This window comes from Alosa pseudoharengus, unplaced genomic scaffold (assembly GCF_046254945.1).
Source record: "Alosa pseudoharengus isolate Yale_2024_CS ecotype anadromous, Long Island Sound unplaced genomic scaffold, YU_APseudo_1.1 YU_APseudo_1.1_scf_5, whole genome shotgun sequence".
Lineage (NCBI taxonomy): Eukaryota > Metazoa > Chordata > Actinopteri > Clupeiformes > Clupeidae > Alosa > Alosa pseudoharengus.
In genome coordinates this window covers 5003797-5029993 of record NW_027468837.1, presented here as the reverse complement: position 1 = coordinate 5029993, position 26197 = coordinate 5003797, and the positions used below count along the sequence as shown (strand labels likewise).

Here is a 26197-nt window from a genome sequence, read left to right as displayed (position 1 = left end):
GGAAAATATTAAACCACTTGGGATTTTGCAGATGAGGTACTGTAGGCTACAGAGCAAAGCGTTTCCATCATGTTTCTTGCAAATGCCAAACTCAACATATTTGGCGCTGCAGTGTGAGCCATAAGTACAGCTTCAGATTGTGTTTTGTGCTGTCCTAAGCACATATCAACACTGCCTGGAAAAGTCATCATGTAATATTTAGCTTGAAGCTGAACTCACCCAGCTGGGCATCTGTGAAAAAGAAATAGGGCATCAACTGGGCTGCTCTCAGAACAAAAGACTCTTTCTTTTTATTCTTTATGCCTTTAGAGAATATTCACAATTGGATTACTACTGTAACTGAAAAAAACAAACAAGAAAAAACACGCACCAAGAACAGCCTATTTTGCTAAGATATGAAAAATGAGTGATAGGTTGATAGGTCAACCACATTGTTTATACAGATAGCGGCATCTGTACCTGAAGTACTTATAAAATAAAAAATCTTAAAAGTACTATAAAATCTTAAGCCTTTTGGAACTCTACAGTGTTTTATGTTCATGTGCTGTGCTTTGGTATTCATGTGGAACAAGGAACTATTTTTCATGAGCATAGATTCTGATTAATATGCACACTAATCTCGACACTAATCTTCTTGTCCTTTGAATTTTGCATGCTTAGTTATGTCTTCTCTGCACATAAGGTTGGAGTTTAGGTGGATCAAATGCATGGCTATATATATGCTAATTTTCCATGAAAATGTTGAAATCAGACTTCTGAAATAATTACCTAAATTATCTGCAAATTCATGACTTCCAGGTCCCAGTTTCAAATTATGTAATGTTATTTCCTTATCCCACAGAGATCTACAGTAATACATTTCTAGAATATAAAATGGCATAAGGCCACCCACTCACACTACTCGATTGAAAGAACTCTCCGGAAAATCCTATACAAGGTCTAACCATATTAAAAAAAAAAACAGGCTAACCATTTTGGCATGGATTCAAAGTCTGATGAGAAACATATGACCGGTAACAATGTGTTTTCAATAGCAGTCCAGAACACAAGGATGCTGTGATCTCTGTAAGTGCCTTATTCATGCACAGCCTGTCATACAGGCAGCAGACTGTTTTCACTCAGGAATGTATCTATTTCTTTGGAGGGCTGCACTCATCAGCTTGTTTTGAACTTTCATCAACCATCTTTCATTGGATTCACAGCACAGCGCACCTGATTGCTTTCCATTAATGTCATCCCAGAAATCCTCTTGGAGTTAAATAAGGATAACGCAAATTTCAGGTATGGCTTCGTCATTGAAATTGATGAATCATTGACTCATTGAAGAAGATGAATATTAATGTTAATGCTAATAGGCTTTAATGCCTCAATAATAAAAAAAACATTATATCATTTAACATGGATTGACCTTGAATCATTAAATATGATTAATAAAAATCAATCCCATTTGACCTTTCAATGGTTATTCTGAACTACTAAACTTCTGAACTATCCTTAATATAACTTTTCATTCAGCGATTTCATTTCCCTTAGAAATTGCATTAGAAAATGCACTGGTCCTTTTCTGGAATCTGTGAAAAACCTCTTTTTTACAAGAGAATGTAATTTCAGTGGTTGATAGTGCAAGTCAGCTCGTTAGTCCAGTCTTTTATAATGCAATTACATTGGTGTGCTTCTCATTACGGCTTATTTTGCTTTTGCCTACTCGCCTATTTTTTTGCCAAAACAAAAGTTGAGTTACAGTCTTTCCATATGTCACATTTCATCACCAATGACAGGGCTTGTGCAGACATAGAAAGAAATCTGAACTTACTCATGTATGGCAGAATTTTACCAAGTTACTTTCACTGCTTAAAGAATAATAATTTACAGTAAAGTTATATGTGGTGCTGACCATTTAAGAACCAACTTTTAAAAAGATGACACTTTAATCTTTAAATTCATTAGTGTTCCCAATAAACTTTAACTCCAGTTTGATAGCATTGTGAGTTAAGTCATTCAAGCTCATTTATGATTCCCTCCATCCAGTGTCCATCCAGATGTTTGCTGGTATGTTTTCCAAAACAAGTTGTAATGCAACAATTTATATGCAAGTAAAAATAAGCCTCTGTCTGTTTACAGAGATTCTACAAACAGCTACCTGAAACTATTTGCATTATGAAGCTATTTCTACTGATGTTTCTCCTTCTGCTGTGTCATGGTAAACCTTATCGGCCAGTTGATATCATGGATGTAATGAATATCCATGACATCATGATGCAAGACTTTGGGGATGATGATGATGATGATGATGATGACGACGACGACGACTATGACAATGATTTACTGGACTGTCCTCGTGACTGTGAATGCTCACTAAAAGTTGTTCGGTGTTCAGACAGGGGTAAGAATTCTTTGTCATTATTACAATGATAATAAGCTGCATTCGTTTTACAGACAGCTGTTCCACTTGGGTGAAAGCAGGTATAATGTAGAAATGGCTAAGAATGTCCAAGGAATATGCTGTCTGAACTGACAACAAATGTTATGCTAGCCTCTGTGAAGTCTACTGACCCTTGAAGCCTATTGCATGCAAGATGCTATCATCTACAAAACCTCCAAAACCATCTAAAAAAGTTTAGTTCACAGTATCTGTATCCAGTGTGTTGGGTATAAATCACCCTATTCTAACTGAAATATGATTCACCTTTCTGTACTTTACAGCATTAGGACAGGTTCCAGAAAAAATTCCAGTAGACACTGCGATGCTCGATCTCCAGAATAATTACATCTCTGAAATCAAGGAGGATGACTTCAAAGGCCTGAGCAACCTTTATGTGAGAAACATTTGCTTGGTTTTCTGTAGTGTTTCTGTTTCTATCACTATTTTCCACGAAACGCCTTGTTTATAACAGCACACATTTAACAATGGTAAATTAACAATCGTTTTCCATAGTATCTGCCACAGCCAAAAGCAGGGACGTAGGTTTACATATGGACCACAGGGACATGTCCATACCAATATTTTGGGTTGACAAAATTGTCCCTATCAATATTTTAGGGAACTCATTCATATTGTTTTTGTTGTGAAGTCACACTCATTCCAACGTGTCCTCAAAAAGTGTACATCTCCAGGACAACCAGTTTAGACATCCAATCATTCGATTGGCTGAAACGGGTGGGGATTTATCTGACACTCATATGAAAGTGTCATCATATACTACTTTTTGCATTAGTGGCAAATACAGAGATAAGCAGGTGTGCTGACAACGGAAAGTTATCAGGGCTGTCAGAAAGTACATACCCCAGGGTGTATAACTTAGATTAGTATTCCCTTTCCCCTTCAGCTTGCACATTTTTGTGCTTTGTGGATCAGCTAAATCCACAGGATGCTGCCACTTGTACGAATCTTGAGTTTTACCATTCCCTGAGATTTTTAACATCCACTGATTATGAGGAGTGCAGAGGAACACACCAACTTTTTGGGAAATTATCTTATTATGCAATTAACTATTATTTTCATAGTCGATTTATTTTCTCGATTACTCGATTAGTTGTTTGATTTGTTGTTCGATAAAATGCCAGAAAATAGTGAAAAAATTTTGATCATTGTTTTCTAAAGCCCACGGTGATGTCTTCAAATGCCTTGTTTTGTCCACACACCAAAGAAATTTAGTTCACCGTCATAGGAAGTAAGGCTAAAAATATTCTAGTTTAAGAAGCTTCAATCAGAGATGTTTTATGTATTTTCCTTAAAAAATTACACAAACCGATTAATCGATTATCGAAATAGTTAACAATTAATTTAATACTCAACAACTAATCGATTAATCATTGCAGCCCTAGATAAGAGGATATATATCCTTCTCTGACACTGTTAGCATAGCATATTTAACTGTAGTGTTGCACGGTGCACCGATACTGCAAAAGTATCTCAATACCCTGAAATTAAAAATGTCACAATACCTAATTTTATTAGTATCGATACTTTTAAGAATGACTTATATGAATTCCAAAATATATCAAATAGAAACATATGACGTAAGTCATCATTTTCCGTATGTGTGTGTGTGGAGAGTCGGGCAGAATCTAGGAACAACAACACTAATTCACTGCAATAACCCTCTCTGACACTGTTAGCCTAGCTTAGCATAATTCACTGCAATAACCCTCTCTGACACTGTTAGCCTAGCTTAGCATAATTCACTGGAAGTGAAATATGCTAAGGTTACTGTGTCAGACTGGGTTATTGCACGCAGAGCTAAGAGAATGTAGCAGCCAATAATGTAATAATGGCCAATAACGTTATAATTTTAATGTTATAAAGCAAATTATGTAATAACTTGCCAATAATGTAATAACATTTCTAAACCAATAACGTAATAACTTTTTGCCAATAATGTAGTAAGTTATTACATTATGTAGTTTAGAACAGTGTTTTTCAACCTTTTTTGTGCCACGGCACACTTTTGACACTTAAAATGTCCCACGGCACACTAACATCCTGTGTGAAGAAAAAATAAACATACCATAGCCTAAAATAATACACAGATATGGCCTTATTATGGCTTCTATACAAGACCTGCTCAATAAAACAAGCACCCTCTGTTTCATTTGTAGGTGACTATATCTAATTTAATTGTTGTTATGAACTGGATATGTGATGATTCTGTGAATACTGGATATGGGGCCCCCGTTGTAATATGCCTGCATACCACAAATAGTGCAATCATACAATCAATGAGAGCATGTGGTTATATTCTTTGATGCAACAGTTGCTTTTCTGGACCAGTGAGTGACATTTGGGTAATTTGCTGCGGCACACCTGATGATCTCTCACGGCACACTAGTGTGCCCCGGCACAGTGGTTGAAAAACACTGGTTTAGAAGCCCTCTAGTTAGGCTTTGTGAATAACTTGTGAATAACTATTTTAGTGCGATTTACAGCTAAGAGGCAATAGTAACTATGTGCCATGGAAGTGTAAGGGAACGATCAGACAGGATGCAGTTTTTGCAGTGAGGTGTGCCTTTTTATGTTGTTTCATATTCGCAGTAAGCATTTTCACGCTGCTTATGCGCCCAGAGCGCCTTTCGTTTTTTGCGCCCAGAGCGCCTCAAATTGAAAAAAGTTCAACTCCAAGCTGAAAAGTGCCCAGGTTTATATAAAAACATAATGCACTGTTTTATAAGCGGCAAAGTGCGTCCTGTCTGATCGCAAGCAGCAATGACGGGGCCAAACAGCCCAACAGGCCAGAGTTACCATGGCAACTCGATACTATTATATCAGAAATGTCAAACAAGAAAAGAATCATGTGAATGTCCTGAATCAGTGTGCTAAATTTAAAAACTTTTTACCAGATGGTTCTATTGGCTGCCATAGACTCCGATAGCGGAAGGAAGGTGCATAATTATCATCATAATAATAATAATGATAAATATAGCTGCAAGCAGCAATGAGGGGGCCAATTAGATAAGCAGTTGAGCAGGAGTTGGGATTGGATTGGATTGGACTGAACTTGACTGTGTTGTGTTAGATTGGATTGGAGTTGATTGGATTGGATTGGACTGGACTGGATTCAAAGGTCACCGAATTTATTGTGTGTCCTTAAGATGTACTCCTAAGACCACATACCAAGTTTGGTTTAAATCGGTGAAAGTGTTGATAATTATAGCACCCCTAGTGGTCAAAGGTCACCAAAATAATTGTGCAGTCTTAATATGGGGTCATGACTCCACATACCAAGTTCAGTTTCAATCAGTGAAAGTGTTGATAAATATAGCGCTCCTAGTGGTCAAAGCACACCAAATTAATTGTGCATCCTCAGGATGTAGTCCCAAGTCCACATACTAAGTTTGGTTGTGATAGGTGAAAGTGCTAATCATACTGCCCCTAGTGGTCAAATGTCACCAAATGTATTGTGGGTCCTTAGGATGTGTTCACGAATCAACGTACCAAGTTTGGTGTCAATACGACAAAGTCTTCCTAATTATAGCGCCCCTAGTGGTCAAAGTACACCAAATGCATTGTGCGTCCTCAGGATCGGGTCCCGAGTCCATGTACCAAGTTTGGTTTTGATACGTAAAGGCGTTACTGAGATATGAGCTAATTTCCTGTATCTCTAGCGCCCCCATAGTAGTCGAAGATCACCAAATGTATTGTGTGTCCTCACGATTGGGTCCCAAGACCATATACCAAGTTTGGTTTCCATATATGAAAGCATTGCTGAGATATGAGCCTACTTCCTGTGATTATAGCACCACACAGTGGTCAAAATTTACCAAACTTAGGCTACCTTTAGTTTGTTAAATGTAAAGCCTAGCTTCATGTTACCTTTCTTGCCCATCTGAAATAACTCCTAGCTTTGCTCCTTCCCTCCTTTCTGTTTCTGTTGTTTTCAAAAACCTGTTATATCCGCGAAACTTTCCCCCCACGGACCATCCAACGCATTCAAAAGTAACGCATTCTATTAGCTATTCCAGGCGTCATGTTTAATATAAGCTGCCCTTTTTTTGATGAACACATACAGAGTTTATAAATGATATCCTTTAATTTCATGTTTCCATATCATTATGACCTAATTCGAAATAATGTATTTATTCATGAATTAATTACAAAACATTTAAAATTTTCATTTTATACACATGATCATCTGTTGGTCATGGTAAAACAAAACAAAAAAGTTATAGCTTCTAGCCTTGAAGCTAATCTTCTTTCCACTTTTCTGACCTACGGTCAATCCATCGAAAACCTCTGAAATGATTATCGTTAGACTACCTAACGGTAAAACTACTTTTTTTCATTAGGTTTACTTGCCTCTATGCTTTACCTTAACATACAATGCTATTGTAGGCTACATAGCTCACGAGTTTCCGTGCTGGCTGGACTACGCTTCTTATCCAAACAATACGGTTATCTCCCTTCAGTGCGTTAGCTTCCCTTCAACCGGACATGCTAAACATTCTTCTTACGGGAACCTAACGTTACGTACGAGGTAATCGAGTCTTGTTTTGCCTTTTATTGTTTATGTAGATAACACAGAAGCTAAAATATCGGCACATGATATATGTTATATGAAGTTATGGGAGTTCAAAAAAATCCTAAATGAATGGGCGTTCTATGGGGTTGGCAGAGAGTTGATAACCACCGCTACATCGATGCTTCTACTTCCGGGAATTCGCCTGCCCCCTTGGTCCTGAGCCCATGTAACAAGTTTGGTTTTGATACGTGAAAGCTTTGCTGAGATATCACTTCACTTCCTGTTTGGTGGCTTCACCGCCAATTTTGATTGGCTGTTACGGGTGAACGGTTTTAGATTTGAAGACAAAAAGGGATAACTTTTTTGAGGCTTGGACTGAAGATTGTGTGTCAAGTTTGGTGTCAATCGGACAAACTTTGTGACCTGTGAAAACTTTTAGGTGTTTTAGATTAAATCCAATATGGCGGAAAATCCATCATGGCGGAAAATGACGTCATAGGGTGCGTTGAACTCAGCTTGGTCTAAGGATTCCAACAATACCTCATTTTTGACAATCGGGCCAACAGGTCAAAAATTACTTGCATGAACGCACGTTCAACTTTGGCCTGTTGGTGGCGCTAGAGTGCTCGAGGTGCCGACTTGAAACTTGGTGAAATTAATCATGGGACTGTGCCTAATTTGTGTGCCAAATTTTACAACTTTTTACCAGACGGTTCTATGGGCTGCCATAGACTTCCATTACGGAATAATAATAATAGGAAAACGTAGAAACACAATAGGTGCCTTCGCAGCTTCGCTTGGAACTAAAACCATTCTCCCGTAACAGCCAATCGAAATTTGTGGCGAAGCCCCCAAAAAGGAAGTGAGCTCATATCTCCGCAACCCTTTCATGTATCATAACCAAACTTAGTACGTGGACTCATAACCCCATCAGGAGGATGTGACCTTACACCTCTAGGAGGCGCTGCAATTAGGAAAAATGTGTTTTGGCCTGTAGCTGCTGTTGTGTTTGGAATTAAAATGTACTAGGGGGGTCTGTTAATACTGTTGGAGGTCCAGGCTGACCCAAATTGTGATGTCATCGTAATTGATTCGGCCGCCATATTGGATTTAATCAAAAACACCTAAAAGTTTTCACAGGTCACAAAGTTTGTCCGATTTTCACGAAACTTTGTGCAGATGATCTTCAGACCAAGCCTCAAAAAAGTTATCCCTTTTTGTCTTCAAATCTAAAACCGTTCGCCCGTAACAGCCAATTAAAATTGTCGTCAAAGCCGCCAAACAGGAAGTGAAGTGGTATCTCAGCAAGGTTTTCTCGTGTCAAGACTAAACTTACTACATGTGCTCAGGACCCAATTAGGAGGAGGCTCATGTGTGGTAGTTTCAACATTAACACGACTTGATATCACTTGTGAGGATGATATTAATAATAATACATAAATAAATGTTTAACTTTGATGACTTTGAAGACGAAGGAAGTGTGAGAAGAATTTCTGTGTATCTATCATATGAGTTACAAGTTTCAGTTCGATGGCTAACGTCACGAAGTTAAGTGCGAGTCTGCGCAGTACTGGGGGGACCAACTGAAAAATGACTCAGTGCCCTCCCATTGAGAACGACGGAGTCTGTTCGTCCATTTCTTTTACTGTCTATGCTGGGGACCCAATTAGGAGGAGGCTCAAGAAATTTGGTAAATTTTGACCACTGTGTGGTGCTATAATCACAGGAAGTAGGCTCATATCTCAGAAATGCTTACACATATCTAAACCAAACTTGGTACATGGACTTGAGACCCCATCCTGAGGTTGCACAATACATTTGGAGTCTTTTGACCACTAGGGGGGCGCTATAATCACAGGAAGTAGGCTCATATCTCAGCAATGCTTTCATATATGGAAACCAAACTTGGTATATGGACTTAGGACCCCATCCTGAGGACACACAATACATTTGGTGACCTTTGTCCACTAGGGGGGCGCTAGAGATACAGGAAATTAGCTCATATCTCAGGAACGCCTTTACTTATCGAAACCAAACTTGGTATATGGACTCGGGACCCGATCCTGAGGACGCACAATACATTTGGTGTACTTTGACCACTAGGGGCGCTATAATTAGGAAGACTTTTTCGTATCGACACCAAACTTGGTACGTTGATTCGTGAGCACATCATTAGGACCCACATTTAATTTGGTGTGCTTTGACGACTAGGTGTGTTATAATTATCAACACTTTCACCGATTTAAACCAAACTTGGTATGTGGACTTAGGAGTACATCTTGAGGACACACAATAAATTCGGTGACCTTTGAATCCAGTCCAGTCCAATCCAATTCAATCCAATCAAGTCCAATCCAATCCAATCTAACACAACACAGTCAAGTCCAGTCCAATCCAATCCCAACTCCTGCTCAACTGCTTGGCCCCCTCATTGCTGCTTGCAGCTATATTTACATTAAAATAATTACATTATTGGCCGTTATTACGTTATTGCCCGTTATGACATTATTGGCTCCTACATACAGTACCCTCTTATCTAACTCTGGGGTAGTTTTCCAAGCTTATTTCTGTAAAACATTGGTGTATTCCTTTAAATATATCCAACAACAGCCCATAAATCAAAATCATCTATTTACACCTGCATCTCCAATTTTTCACTCTGTCACTGCAGGCCTTGTTCTTGCTCAGCAATGAAATCACAAAGATTCATCCCCGGGCTTTCAGAGATATGAATAAGCTGAAACTACTTTACCTGTCCTACAACATGCTGACTGAAATACCAGCCAACTTGCCGAAGAGTATTCTGGAGCTGCGTCTCAGTGATAACAACATCAACCGGATCCAGAAAGATGTTTTCAAGGGCATGATGTCCTTGCAAGTTTTAGGTAGAAGGCTACTGAACTGTAAAATTATTTCAATACAAGACTGAATAACAAATACCACGGAACAATCCTTGTTGGGATCATGTTAATATACAGTTAAGAACAAAATTATTCATACCCCTGGCAAATATTGATTTTATGACAAATATGTTTTTTCTGGTGTACTTTGATGAATCAGAATGATTCTTTCTTAAAGGAATTATCCGGAGTAAAATGCACTTTAGATCAATTTACGGATGATTGGGAGTACATGTCATTCGGATGTGTTTTGAGAAAGTTCGATTTTACCGTTTTTAGTCAAAACTCGTTAGCCTGGAAGTGACATTGTCATGTCATTTCGCCGCTACAAAACTCTATTTTTATACCTCTTCTACAGTTCCAAACAACATTACACTTATGTGGTAGTGAGTAGAGGGTCCCTAAAGCCAAATCGAAGTATCCCGAGGTCTTTATGTGGTCGGATAGAGAGTCCAGAATGAATTTCATCAAGCCAGTACCTTTTACTCCGGATAATTCCTTTAAGTGTTTTTACATAGATCACAAAGATCTGTATTGTCATCTAAATCTCTACACACATCTCTGTGTGTAAACCAGAAACACTTGCATTTGCAATGCCAAATTACGTATAAAAAAAGTTCATTTATAATGCTTAAAAGATTTTTGTTCTTTTGATCTTACATCTTGAGCATATTTTTTTAAAAAGTAAAAAAATAGACTGTTTGCACATTAACTGAGTCCCTTTACTAATGCTTAATTATCCTGAAAATTTCATTCATACACTTTTATTCCTAATATCTACCCTAGAGATGACTGCCAACCCAATTGCAAACAGTGGTATTGAACTTGGTGCTTTTAATGGCATGTCTACTTTATTTCTGCGGATTGCTGAAGCAAAGCTGACAACAGTGCCCAAAGGTAAGCTCTCATATATGCTTATGCTGTATTATGTACTCCTTGTGGATATAGCACTGGGTTACACAGTAACACAAAATGTCAATGTCAAATCATTTATAAAGTACATATCAAAAAAACATCAACAGTTGACCAAAGTTCTGTACAGAGTGGACACAGTTGAATGGTGCAATACATCACTTCAGAGTTTAACTGCTCGTTTACACTGTTAATTTTCCCCCTACTTGAGCTTGAATCTATTCAAACCTTTTTTGGATGTGCCTACTCCAAAGTAACTTTTGCACTGTGATAAACTAATTGTATTTCTGTAGATCTGCCATCTGATCTCATTGATCTTAATCTGGACTACAACAAAATCGCTAAAGTGGAGGTGGAGGACTTCTACAGATACAAAAAGTTGCAAAGGTAAAAACTGCTGGAGATGCCTGCATCTCTAAACATGTTTGGATCATTGTTACTCAGCAGAGGTGGGGCAAAGAAGAGTATTGCATCAACCATTTATAACTCAAAGTATAATTTGACAGATTGGGTTTAGAGTTCAACCAAATCAAGTATGTGGAAAATGGAAGCCTTGCCAGCATTCCCAACATAAGAGAAATTCGCTTGGACAATAACAAACTAAAGAGAGTTCCACCAGGTTTGAATTCACTTAAGTATCTCCAGGTAAGTTTTCCATAAGCATCTTTCTTAGGTGAGAATTAAGGCATCAATATTCTATGATAAATTGTGCATAAGTTTGAAGTGGAGTTACTGTTCAATTTCTTCTAGGTTTTGTTACTTCATGCCAATAAAATTCAAAGTGTGGGAGTGAATGACTTCTGCCCTGTTGATGCATCGGTGAAAAAGGCCCTCTTCACTGGCATCAGCCTCTTTGCCAATCCCATTAGGCATTGGCAGATTCAGCCAGCTGCATTCCGCTGTGTTTCAAGCCGAGGAATCCATATGGGTAACAGGAGGAAGTGAGCAACTAAGATAATGTTGTCTGTTCTTGCCCTAGATGGGTTTATTCCGTCTCCATATGTAGCAACAACTTTTCATCACGTTTAGCGATCTACACAAGCTACTACCACTAGTCATTGCCTGTAGTTCTCCAGAATCTGCACGGTTTTGGAGGCACAGCAGATTCTTGCTACTTGAATATGAACAGTGAATTGAAAGAAATGAATCCAATGACAATTATCTGGTAGAGGAAAGCTCTGAAGAGATCACATTTAAGATGGTGCTAATGACCTGATTTTTTTCTTTTCATTTTCTTAAAAAAAATATTGAAGGTTTGTAGGTTTAGAAAGTACCTTATGTTTATTTGCAGTCATATGCATATAGTCAATGCCCAGAAAGTCATGAGTCATGATTTCAGCGATCCCCTTTTCCAGCATGATCTGAACACAACAAACATCTATCCAAACCATAGTATGTCCTGGATATTGTTACAGTAAGAGTGCAAGGAACATCATTTATTTTCCACTGACTTGTTGTTAATGTGGTAAAATACTGTCCTGTCCTTTATCCTGGTAGTAAAATATTAAATGGTCTCAAACTAGATGTGCAGAATTATATCCATTTCTTAAGATACACTCTTTCCTCATTTCTTTAATTTTTTGTTTCTCAATTGTATCTCAAAGTACTACATTTTTGTTAGCTACTGTACAACTGTTCTAAGAACCTTAGTCACATTCAGAATTTCTATGCAAAGATGCAAAAAACATGCATTGAACAAAACTCAAGTGTACATATATACTACATATATACACACATATACTGTATGTGTAACAGCATATGACAAAATAACATGTTTGGCTATAAATGAATACTTTAGCCCTTGTTTTATGCAGAATTTGATTATACTGCAAAGAATGGAGGCACTTCCTTTCTCAGGAAAAGTGGACACTGTATGACTATAGTGACCTTGACTAAAATATCATGAGAGTGTTTCAGTGACCATTTCACAGAGTGTTTCACAACCAATCAAATAATATTTCAATCTGTCACTCCCAGAATAAATACATTGAAACATATTTTTGATAGAGGACTTCTTGTACATCTCCCATTGCTGCACTTGTTGTCTTAGATACCTGGTTTTGATGAGCCAAATATATTGAAATTGTGCTGTGTAAGAGATCTTTCACTGCGCTTGTTCCGCCAGTAGATGGAACCCTCATTACTTTGCACCTAATTTTGTGGCAACCTTCGACCTGTACTTTGCAGTACATTATGCCTTCACAACGAGGCGCTACAGGGATGTTTTTGGCAGGAATGATTAGACAGAGAGCTATCTCTTTGCAATCCATGCAATAGATGAACACACCATTAACATTCTTCTAAATTGTTTTTCATGAAAGAACAAAATAAATACCATGAAAATCAACACCATGGCAAGTATTTCAACTTTCAAGGGTGGAATAATCCTTGAAACTTCTAATGTAAGTGTATCCAGTTCAAATCATCTGTTTCAGAAATATTTTTTAAAAAGGTTAAACAAATTACTGCTAAGACGTTAAACAACGTTAGAGAGAGCTCACAATGAAAACTGTATTTGGGAGTGAAATAGATACTATCTTTAAAAAATACTTTCTTAAAAATAAACTCTTCACCTACAACACCTCTGAAACAGTGATTATCAACAGAGATTATAAAGGCATTTAGATTAAAATTACTTTATTAAGATACTTGGCCAAATTTTGCTTTAAAGCAACACCAAAGAGTTTTTTGTACCTTAAAATAATGTTTCCAAAATTGTTTCAGTGGTTCATCAACTCGTTATAGGGTGAACAGCACTTCTGCATTCGCTTCGCGGCCCTCTATCGGCTATAACCGCACTATGTAAGTTTGCCAGATCGGGTAGCGGATCTGTAGTTCAATGGAATGAGACATAAGAAACTACAAATTTGACTTGCACGATGTCGCAATACATCGTACTTTCATAAAATCATGCAACATATAGCCTACCTTGTCTGTGGACATCGTTATTTGCAAAGCCGGTGCTGGATAAACAAATAGCGTGCGTGCAGAGGAAAAGTTCTTTGGTGTTGCTTTAAGGTTATTTGGTTGAATCTTAATTTTATTTCATATAATGATCATGGAAAGTATATTACATTTCATTTAACTGCGTAAAAGTCACTTACGGTGCAATATTTTCTAGTTATTGAATTATATGGATGTTGCACTTACAGAAAAAAAATGTTGCAATCAATTTTCTGCTTACCATGATTTGAACAGTCTAGAGAGTGCATGTGAGAGGGGAACAGTAAGTGTGCCTGGGAAAGAAAGAGTGGGGAAGAAAGAGGGGGAGAAAGAGAGGGAGACTGCATGTGGTCAGGAAACATATGGAACAAATCTGCAGATTGGCCAGGATTGCTTCTGCCACGTCTCACATACCGACGTCTCCTGAAAACTCACAACAGGTCTGGAGCATTTATGTGCTCCCCAACCAGGAAAACACCTGGGGGGATGAAATAGACAAACACATACTCTCGCCCTCTCTCTCTCTCTCTCTCTCACACACACACACACACACACACACACACACACACACACACACACACACACACACACACACACACACACACACACACACACACACTTCAAAGCCACACCTTCACTGGTAAAGCCATGGGGGATATTTTACACCAAAGTAAACTGAAGATCATCAAGACTTGTGCCAAGATGCACATGCTTACTGTATACTCAGTGCAGCTAATGAACTCGTCATTGCTGGTACCAAAACAGAACACCAAAGTGAATGTTTGTGTTGGAACAATGTTTACAACTGCTGTGTCTAACTAGACCGCCACATAGTCTCCTACACTGACTTTAAAAAGGGGAATGCTTTAAAAAACAGCTGCGTCTGTTAGAATTTGCCTGGAATGCTGATGTCTACAGCAGAGAAGTCATTTGTGAAAGATGCAGGGCACAACTCACGGAATCTCATCTATCATTTAGAAATGTTTTGAAGGTCTCTTTCACTGTCAAAAGGTGTTGGTACAACAAAAAGCAGACCATCAAAAAACCTTCACGTTAGCACAAAGCAGTTACACATCTCCAGACTTCTCTGATTAACTCTTTTCCTGCAAAACTCACTTATAAGTTTCTCTCAAGTTTCACTTTCCACACTATGAAGCTCTGCTGACTACATTCCACAGTCAGTTTTGTAAATGTAATGGAATTGCTGTAGAACAATCTATTGTGACAATTGACACATTTTCTAAAATGTTGTTCTTAGCACTGCTCTTTTTGCCAAGCAATATGAATAATTACTGTAAATAAAAAAAAATCATGATTTTCTGATTTTCATGATTTTTCTTCTTAAACAATTACTGTGAATCCATAAAAATACACATAAATGAACAGATTAAAGAAAACAAATGGGCAGGCAAAGTCCAGTCTCCTAGATCAAAACCAACATGTAAGCTCAGTTGAACTGAGCAGAACAGATACATGGGGTATAGGCCATGTAGCCACGGGGCCAGGTGGCTACAATGCACCAACCCCCACTTCCCAACAAAACAACCTTTTTTTTTTTAAAGGTCATAACTTTTTTTTTTTTAAAGGTCTATGAATTTGAATGTTAACAATAACATTTTTGGGATGTCTTATTTCAGCCTCTTGAATAGGTGTATCCTGAAAATCAATACATTACAATATATTGGATATACAATACAGGACTACTAATACAGGACAAAATTACAGAACATCAAATCTCACATCTAGTTTATTTTTTCTTGCCATTCATCATTGATGTCTCGTCAAGAACACTCGCAGATCATTCTAGCACCCAAAATAATATATTTATTGAGAAATTAAAGCTTTAGTTCTGAACGCATTGAGGCAAATGAACACCTATCCGACTTCAAAACATATGTTGCAATGCCGACTATCTGTTGTGTCCTTTCGTGTCGCTTTGTGTTGCCCGTGTGGGTGGAAAAAAGCTGCACTACTACGCATACCACACTGACAGCCCACTATCAACTAGCATGTAGGCCACATTCTGATGCTGGCACAATATGGGTGCAGAGAAGCAAAATGTAAACAAAGAAGTGCTAGCTTACTATTTCCACACTACTCCTGCTCACTGAAGACAGTCAGTAAAATATATCAACTTTTAATCAAAAATATGTTTATTAACAAGTTGCAAATTACACTAGCATCATCAGTCCTGGATCTTTTGGTTATGGAAGAAAGCTGATGAGAAGACGCAGAAAAAAAGTGAAACTGTTTTATTAGATCCAGTAATTCAGAGGCAACTACCAGGATTATGGGAATATCTGATTACACTGTGCTACTTGGCAACAAGTATGCAAGCTAAAGAGCCAAGTAGGGCAACTCTGGGGGGCGCTGTGGCGCAACTTGTTACAGCGCCCATACGACGAGTCCACGTACCCACTGGGACCTGTGTTCGAGTCCGGCCTGGGTCATTTCCTGATCCCACCACATCTCTCTCTCCCACTTGCTTCCTGTCACTCTCTCCACTGTCCCGTCAGATTAAAGTCATAAATAGCCATACATATTATATAATATATACCTTATATATATATACCTATAACCTTTTCCTGACAGCTTTGACAAAAATTAGTTTTATGCCAAACATTAGAAGGCAATTAATACCGGAAAACAGGTCTAATCCCATTATTCTCTTGTCGAGTGATAATGTTGATTCTGACAGCGATTCAGCAATTCGGTAATACTGTTAACCTGCTTTAAATTCCGTTTTTATCGTCTATATGTTATTGTTTTGTACAAAAGCATATGAAGATATTTATTTTATAACTATCAACACTGATTTGAGTATCCAACTTAATCAGCGGTCCAAACAGATACCACTGTTAATATAGCCTACACACCTACACCTACTTATTTAGCGTTATTTTTACCGTCTATGTGTAAGAATCAACCTTATTGCATGACAAGCGGATGTAATTAGAGATTCGGCATAAACCACATTCAACATGTTAACTTGGCTGTAAATTAATCAGGAGAGATCAATCTGTGTTGGAAGAGCTGCGTACCATTGTGGAATCGCTGCACACACAAGCCCACATAAGCTAGTTCTATGCTGTTTGGATCACTCACAAAAAAGTTAGAGTAGACGGCACTGCTTAAAACACGTATTTTCAACTTTGATTAGATGTTAGATTCTCCACAATTCAATCGTACTACTACTTCTGGTAAAGATTCATTAAGATTTACCAGCATTGGGTTCTTGGTCATCTCTCATACCAAAGCCATTCTCCCCAGATTGTAGAGTTTTACTGGGCAGACAGCTCTAAGAATTTGTACTTGCAATTTGTTTTCCAAGTGGTTTTTTCCAGTTAGGAGCCAAATGTTGCAAATGGAACGCTCCCTGAAGTTGTAATTTCGACTTGTCAGTTTGTTCCGACTCCAAGTTTGAATTTCTAAGATGACATCCATTAACAGTAAGTGTGAGCCTTAGATATGCACTTTTTATTAGCACTTTTGTCCTACTTGTGTAGAAACAACAGTGTCAAACCTCTACCTGTTGCTATGCTGCTACAACATTTGTGCAAAGTACTCTCCATAACTAAGAACATCAAAATTGTCTGCTCCTTATCTATGCATTGCTGGTTGTTGCATAATCGTAGCCCTTTTTTTACTGTACCAAAATGTATTGTTCCACAAGTACCTATCTAAATATATAAGTTTAATTGCCAGATCCAGATCTTTATCTGGAATCTGGATCATGTTGCATCTGCTGATGGCCTATCATAGCCTGATATTTTTTTTTTACCAGATCATTTTTTATTCAGATTTGTACATTAATTGAGTTTGACAAAAAAAATTGAAATTTCACAATGTTACAGAAAGTTGGAAGAAGCTAATCACAAAAAGAAGTTTTGAAGCTATTTGACAGATGGACCCGATTACAAGACCTTTGGTTTCCCCAATCAGGGGGCTAAGGTGTTGAGGCCCTCAATGCAGCAGATTATTTGTGTCCTCCCCCAGGTCTGCACCTTGACATAATGCTGTATCTGAGCTCTGCATACAGTTCCATGGGACTCATGTTCGGGATTTTGCTCTGATATGTTAGCTGTGAGACCTTATACGTGTTTGAGCCTTTCCAAATCATATCCAGTCACTTATTTAGCACAGTTTAGTTCAGTTTTTGTTTTTCTATATCATTTATGATTAATTGAACAAAATTACTTTACTACAAGGCTGCAACATAACAACACGTTGAACAAGTGAATGGGTCTGAATATTTTTAAATGTATGGTATAGTCATATCCTTGGCAGAAACGTTACTCAATAGCAGAAACAAGCTGAAATACAACCCGCAAATACAATAAAGGCTGTTTCTGTACCATTCCCAGGGCAACATTTTGTTTATCTGTTGAAGTGTCATAGATAATGAGATATTAGCTATTCTGTTTTCCTTATATTAGTCTGTAGTGTTTTAATACATGGCATAAGCAATCATATATCTATATTTTCAGAAAGTCAGCCCTTCACTGTCAAACTTTACACAAGTGACACCATTAAATACAGAAAATTACATAAAACCTGGTCAACAGCAACTACACTAGTGTAATGTATAAACGATTTTCAAAAAACAAACCATTTAAATTTACAGGACTTGTGCTGGATGACATTTAAGTGCATTTCATTTCTAAGTACATTTCTGACTATTAACACGTAGGGATAAATGACATGGGAGAGGTCAAGATGCCTACAGGAAGCTTGAGGGAAATTCTACCCTTATAAATCCTCAGTGTGCAGGTATAGCATGGTGTTCTGGTTTATGGCAATTATCACTCAGTGCCTTTAAAGCATAACTAGCTATAACTAACTACTATTAAAGCCTCCACTCAATGTGAAAGAAAAAGTAGATGAAGCCACAAAACTTAACTAAGGTCATTAAACACATGGACCCCAAAGCTTCCAGCCATTCCAACTGCAGAAATGTAGATCTCAATCTTACCCAAACACAGCCTGAGAGCCTGTGGTAAGTATCTGAGGAGAACCACTGTTGCAGCCTTTCAATCCAGTCCCAAGACCAAATTATTCAACCTGTCCCTGAGGAAAACCATTCAAGCTAAACGGATCACCTACTGTTTTGTGTCTGGCTTCCATCAAAGAGGGACTGAACACTCAACAACAGCACTGTACCACCAAGCCTCAGAATAAAACACAAACACGTACTTTCAGACAAACAACAACGGCATTGATTAAAATTAGATAATTCATAATAAGATAACACATCAAATACTTTACAAATTCTGAAACAGATTCTGGAGCAGTCACATTTCAAATAAAAAAAAGATATATTTTTGCACTCATCAAATTTTTAGTCATCGACTTGAATAGAAAATAGAGTGCACTTCCTTGCTATTGAAAACATTCTGAATGCATTTCAAAAGCTTAGTTCTAATTAAATTCATATTCTATTCCAATTCTTAACGATGAATAGATAATAGATATAGTGTAGTCTACAGTATCTTTACTTTGGAAAGTATGAACCATATTTGCCGATTTCTATCACAATATTATAATGCTTATATCAAATGTTCTTACTTAGAGCACTGACTGTTAAACCACCTGTCTTACTCGCCAGCTGAAAAACACATTTGCTGACCACAGATGGTTGTTGAAGCACATGAAGACAAAATATTTTAGGACACTGTTAAATTTTCCATATCTCCTTAATGGACATGTCATATTCAAATGATTGAAGGACTGAACAACATTTTGTGGTTTTCCCTGTAGAATAAGAAATTTGCTGACAGTAAAGCTACAGTAACATGCCATTTTTCAAACAAAAGTGGCACACAAATTAGGCATGGAGTTCAACCATCGTAGCAGGTCCTCTTTCGACATGTTTTGGGTTGTAAAATAAACATATATGGAACCTTATCTGGCGCTGAATGAAAGTCAACTTTTCAAACGTTTCCAGAGATTCACTTGTAAGTGCTATTTGTAATGAACTTCCTACTCAGAGCTGATTCCAATAATGAACTTTCTACATTTACATCTATTTATTTAGTAGACACTTTTCTCCAACATTACTTACAATATGAGGAATAACATTCAAGCTACATTACAAAGGAGACCATAGGTAATAATAAATAGTACTACAATAAATACTACCACCAGAGGATGAGTGTGCAGAAGTTTAAGTACTACAACCCCAAAAAATGCAAATAAAAACACAATGTGTTAATATACAAGTCTTGTTAACCCATATTTAGCAGCAAAAAGGACATAGACAACATATCAAATTTTGAAAATTAAAATTTGGACTATTTCATGAAAATATATATTTTGAATTTGATAAAAAAAATTTGAATGTGATGCCAGCAACATGTTTCAAAAAAAGTTGGGACGAGGAATGTTCACCACTGTGCTGCTTCACCCCTTAATTTAACAACATTCTGTAAATGTTTAGGAACTGAGGAGACCAGTTGCTAGAGTTTTGAGAATGAAATGTTGTCCCATTCCTGCCTTTGCAGTTGCTCAACAGTATGGGGTATTCTTAATCATGTTTTTCATTCCATGATGCACCTAATTTAACAGGTCTGGATTGCAGACAGGCCATTTCTCTTCCTCTATGGATACTGTTTAAATATGTGCAGAATTCATGTTGGCATTGTTTTTCTGACATATTTAAGGTCTTCCCTGGAAAAGACATTGCCTGGATGGCAGTATATGTTGCTCAAAAGCGGTATACAGTACATAATTCAGAATTGATTGTGCCTTGCCAGATGTGCAAGATGCCCATGCTGTAGGCACTAATGCACCTCCACACAGTCAAAGATGTTGGGTTTCAAGCTGAGCACTAAAACGAGTTGGATAGGTTGGATACTTGGATAGGCCCTCTCCTCTTTAGCCCAGATGAGTCCATGATTTCCAAAAAGATTTGCAAATTTTGATTGGTCTAAACACAGGACCTTTTTCCACGTTACCTCAGTCAATTTTAAACTAATCTGGGTAGTACCAGAAGCTTGCATCATGCTGAACAAACTTCTGGGCCAAAACCCTCACAACCAGAAAACAGCTACTTTCAGAGACGCCTATTGATCTCACTTCCATTGTGTTCATGGGGAAAAGTTCCTACTGAAACCAGTGCGAAATAGCTGCCGATACAAACATAATTGAAGCATGTTTAGAGTCGATTTTTGAAGAAATTGAAGTTTGTAACAACATTGCTTTAAACCTCTGAAGAAGTTATGTCTCATTTGCCTAAGTAGAGATGGCTACAAAGGCAAACTAAACACCATTGTTTTGGTTGTTAGTCCACTGTCGGCGGTATTTTCATGAAACACCCAGTACATGTGCATTCTCACAAGGTCTGCCACCTCTCTGCGATTGGCTATTGAAAAAAGCTTTGTTCGAAATCAGAAACATTCCCTGCCCTATTTTAGGCGTATTCCTCTAGACTAATTTTAAACAAGCTCAGGCCCAGATAAGACGTTGGTATTTTCTGTATCATGTCTCAATACAATTTTGGCTGTTGCATGGTTTAAAGTTTTTGAATTGAGTATCTAACTGTGCACATAGAAAATGGTTATTAGAGGTTTTCCTGACCCCTTACAATGATTTTCTTTACAGAAACAGATCTGGTTTTGATGCAGTGCCATCTGAGGTTCAAAAGAACACGGCCATCCTATATTGTTTCTCAGCTCTATCCCTTGTTTGCAAAGATTTCTCTTCTCAATTTTATGTTAAGAAGCACTAAAATGACATTGTTTCATCATTTGTGCACACAGATTTACACTTAGTGATGAATACCCCTACATCTTTACTTTTAAGAGACTCTGCCTCTCTGGGATGCTCTTTTACATACCCAATGGTGTTGCCAGTTACCCTAATCAGTTGTGAAACATTCCTCCTTTTGATGTCTTTACCATTACACAAGACTTTTCCAGCATTTGTTACCCTGTCCCAACTTTTCTGAAACATGTTGCTGATATCACATTCAAAATTAACATGTATTTCCCATGAAATAGTCAAATTTGTCATTTTCAACATTTGATATGTTGTCTGTGTCCTTTTTGCAACTAAATATGACTTGCAGATTATTACATTCTGTTTTTATTAGCATTTTACACAATGTCCCTACATTTTATGATTTGGGGTTGTAGCTGAAGTGTGGTCTAAAGGAGGTAGCAGGGAAGTGCTTGTTAGGCAGTGTTGGGAGTAACGTGTTACAAAAGTAATGCTATTACTGTAATGTATTGCTTTTTGCTGTAACGCGGTAATGTTAGCCATAAAAAAAGGGTAATATTTTACTCGGTACAAATTTCAGTAACGTGCGTTACAAAGCATTTTAACCCGACATTAACCCTTAGAACCCTAAGCTGTTTTTAGGGCATTTTCACTATCTTTATTCATAAGGATTTATTCTGGTCATTGTAAGTGCCACACACACATATTATATATATTTTTTTTTCAGCAGTCTAGGCTATCCAGATCTGCCATCATGTCATGTATTAGTACTAGCATTGATTTTATTTAGATTTTTAAAGAATTAAAATATAAAAAGCATATTATAAAAATTCTTATATTTTGACATGCATCTCACCACAGCAAGCTCATAGCTCTACATGCATTTCATGTGTGTGTAGGGCAGACAGTCCTGAATCGGGCAATATAATTGCCATGTTGGAAGGATACTCTGGGGCTGAGCAATTTACAGAAATATGTGGTGTGTGATTTACGGAAATAAATGCCATTTTTTATTTAGTGATGAAAAATGACCTTTCTGCGCTCCATATCTGTGACACGAACTGATCTAACCTGACTTGACCCGAGTTTGCGTGTTAGCCAGTGTGTGCCTAGGTGTATGCACTCATAATGATTCTCAACTTTTTACTGCATTGCCATGAACAAAGTAAAGGCAAAAAAGGTGTTTCTTTGTTGAACAAATTGGGATGCAATGTGAGCCTTGAATTGGATGCCATGCAGGAATTTGCTAGGATCTCAAAACCGGATTATGAACATGGTTTGCCATAGAGAAACACAACGATAGCGTTGGATTATAAACATGCTTTGCCACAAAAACAGACAAAAACGTGGGGTAAGCCCAGCTATATAAGTTATTGTTTTGCTGTCACTTTGTCTGTTTTATAACCCAGAAGGATGTACTTGGTATCAAATGATAGCTCTGTGTCTCCCCTTTCATCTGACATGCGTGGCATATCTATCCGATCACGGGTCCGTGAGTAATTCAAACGAGAGTAATGGGTGTGCAGCGTTGGTTTGTGTACATGACATTATTTTGCAGTCACTTCGTCTGTTTTCATAAGCCAGAAGGATCGATATACATGGTACCAATGGATAGCCCTGAGTCTCCTCTTTCATCTGATATGCTTGCCATATCTATGCGATCTCGGGTTCGCGAGTAATTCAAACGAGAGCAATGGGTGCGCAGGTGAACGCAGAGAAGTATAGACTGTAAATATGATGCAATTTGATTTAATTTCATGATTTTTTTAAATTTTCGTACTTGATCGTACAGACAAGTGTGTAGTCTCTTTGGAAAGCCCCACTTCTGCTCTGTCATGCAATAAAGCAGTGTTTCTTAACTGGTGGGTCGGGACCCAAAAGTGGGTCGCGGAACCATTCTGGGTGGGTCGTGGAGCTTGTGGGTAAAAAAATAAATAAATAATCACCCATTTTAAGTGCTACTTTGTCAGATCTACAGTACTATCTTAATATCCTGAAGACTTCACAAATGTAATGCCAAACATCAGCATGTTCTAAACAAGTAGGCCTACAGGCACTTTGCGTGTCTTACAGTACCATGTAGCTCACCTTATCTGTTGGCTTGAACACTAAAAAAAAAATATGGGTCGCGACTAAATGAACATGGGAAATTGTGGGTCCCAAAGCCAGACCAGTTAAGAACCACTGCAATAATGGTTTCATCTCGCAGAAATGAACAGTTCCGAAGCAATGTAACAGAGAAGAAAGGGTGTGTTTTTTGACGCACTTTATGTCAATCGGGTTCTAAGGGTTAAGTGGTGTTTTATTTTAATACAAATTCGCCAACAACACCGGGAGATCAGCAGAGGATAAAAATTCCGTGCAAATAGTAGAACGTTATTTCCTGTTACTGGTTGAAGATGACTGCAGCTGCAGCAAAGTCAGACTCTACATTTGTGAGATGGACATTACTCATTAATTTTCATTTGTCAGAGACAAGGATATGAAGAACATAATAGTTAAGTGCACTTTGTGTGCGAAATCGAAAGATCACTCTACCTCGCAAAATAGCACAAGTAATTTAACAAAACATCTAGAGCTGTGCCATGCTAATCTTTTTGATTCTTGATAAAGCATAAATTATGCTTGCCAAATGCATGCCAACTTTGTGCTGTGAACTTGAATTACAGAGAATAAAGGAATAGAAATGCAAAAAAGATTGTGTAGCCTATCTTGTCATGTCTTTAGACTTTAGGTTACAATATAGTGGGCTCTCTATTGATTTTAATGAGTAGGCCTAAAGTTGCAGTATTTCTATCACAATTTACCAGACTTTGACCTTTTGTCTGTTTTTAACAAAATTCTGGCTATGATTGTTTCTTGTATTGAGTCATGAGCCATCACTGTGTCTATTACATTCTACTGTTGTTAGCCTTAAGCCTAGCTCAGTCATTATGCTATACCACATCGCACTCCACTGGATGTGTAATGAGCTGCATTGAGCGTAATAAGCTACATTTAGAATGCCAAGCTAAATCCATATTTCCAGGTATTTTGGTGAAAGTAACTTAAATGTAATGCAGTTGTAGTGTATTACACCCCCCCCCCCCCCACCACACACACACCGGCAATAGCATCGTACATTGCAATGTTTTACTGTACATCATCAAGGGCCAATTAAGGGGATATCGCCCAAGTAGGCGGTTGTGTTGCATGTTACATTTGATGCATAGAAATCACACAGTCAGCTCAATTCAATGCTGACAAAATGTGTAGTAGATCAACAACTTTGTGAATAGAGTCTGGCCTCATGTTTAGAAAACATTTCCAACGCTAGCATTGTGATGGGTGTAGACTTTGCATTAACTTTAAAATCATTGGTCCAGCCTGCCATTGCTATACGTTACACATTCTTCTGACTGCAATTTTTGATGTCTGCAGGCGTTACTACAACCGTTTACCACAACCCACTTTTGATTTTGAAACTGTAGTGTCAATCCTTCTTGTTGTTGATTGGGCCTCCCTGGTCTCTGAGGAAAAAGGTAGTGTACTGTCGTATGCCAGAGTAGTGTCTCACAGAAAGGAGTTTCTAGGTGGGTCAAAACAGCCTGAGAATTACAGCTACTTAAAAAAAACACTCAACACTTTTAACAGCTTTGCCAGTTTAAGGAATTAGTTAAAGAGGCATTGTTTCCGGGATTTTTTTTTTATTCTGCCTGTTAAATACACCATTTTAACACAGTTTGGAATGGACAGAAATACCTAACAGCAAGCAGGGCCCGTCTTGGTTGCTTCTTTCTGACTCCGGTGACGTGAACATTGGCTGTCTGCATATCACTTCACTGCTTGACACTATGGAGACATATTTCACGTCAACAATGGAGATGTTAGGAAAACTAGCTTTCGGGTTAACAGAGATCCAGATCATCTCCCTAATTAATTTATTTGCGCAACAGGCCACATTCTATGTTCATTTCAGTGAGATGAAATAAATAATGTTGTTTTTTTAAGCTGCCATCGCCATAGGCTATTTGCTACGATATTCACCCCTGTTAGACCTAAAACAAGTTCCTATTTCCTTTTTTTCCGTGCAGTGCATTAGGCTATCAAATCGCTATGCTCGTTTCATCAACAGTTACAGTAATCCAATTCATTTGTGGTTTTAAATATAATATATAATATATTGTTTCTGGCCTGTCCACGAGTAGTTCAGTTTGTCAGTAACTTGCGGAGACGCGCACATTGAATGGACACTCCATTAGGCTACCATTTAATTTTATGTCTCTATATTTGATGGCACAAAATTAAGAAGTATGCTATATCTTGATCAGGGAAACATTTAGTTTCTTTTTCTTTCAGCCCGATAATAGCCTGCTGCAAATTAAAGGATAATTCCGGTATTTAGCACTTTGAGTCCCTTTTCTGGTTTGTTTTGGATGAACTAGAGTGGTGGACACCGACATTTTGACGACGGGTCCTGTCTCGACTTTTCTGACTAGTTTTGAATCGCCTTTGACTACTTCAGAGTGGCTGCCTACAGGCATGCACAGACATGTCCTTAAAACAACCCTTAACGTTCGTTTTCAAAACTGTGCAACTCACCAAGTGGTTAGTGGTGTTCGTTTTCCCGGTGGTGACACCCCCGAACCCCCTCTAACTTTTGGGCTTAAGTATAAAAAAAAAATGTCTGACCTGTCGCAAATTCAACAAGCTCCCGATCTCATTCCACAAGGCTGGAGCGCCCTCTCGCGACTGTAGATGGTAATGTTTCATGTACGATGATGGATAGAT

The 26197-nt window shown here is 37.9% G+C and overlaps 2 protein-coding genes across 3 annotated transcripts in view; one reads left to right on the top strand and one right to left on the bottom strand.

The window, feature by feature from the left end:
• The window catches only part of cenpp (centromere protein P), a 110251-nt gene that overhangs the window by 21366 nt on the left and 62688 nt on the right, over positions 1-26197 (bottom strand). The gene's annotated exons all lie outside the window — the stretch shown is intronic.
• On the top strand, positions 1144-12189 carry aspn (asporin (LRR class 1)). Its single transcript, XM_076269095.1, has 8 exons — positions 1144-1281; positions 2122-2383; positions 2704-2816; positions 9628-9841; positions 10643-10753; positions 11062-11155; positions 11275-11413; positions 11519-12189. The coding sequence occupies exons 2-8, from the start codon at positions 2158-2160 to the stop codon at positions 11711-11713; spliced, it is 1092 nt and encodes a 363-aa protein (XP_076125210.1). The 5' UTR covers positions 1144-1281; positions 2122-2157; the 3' UTR covers positions 11714-12189.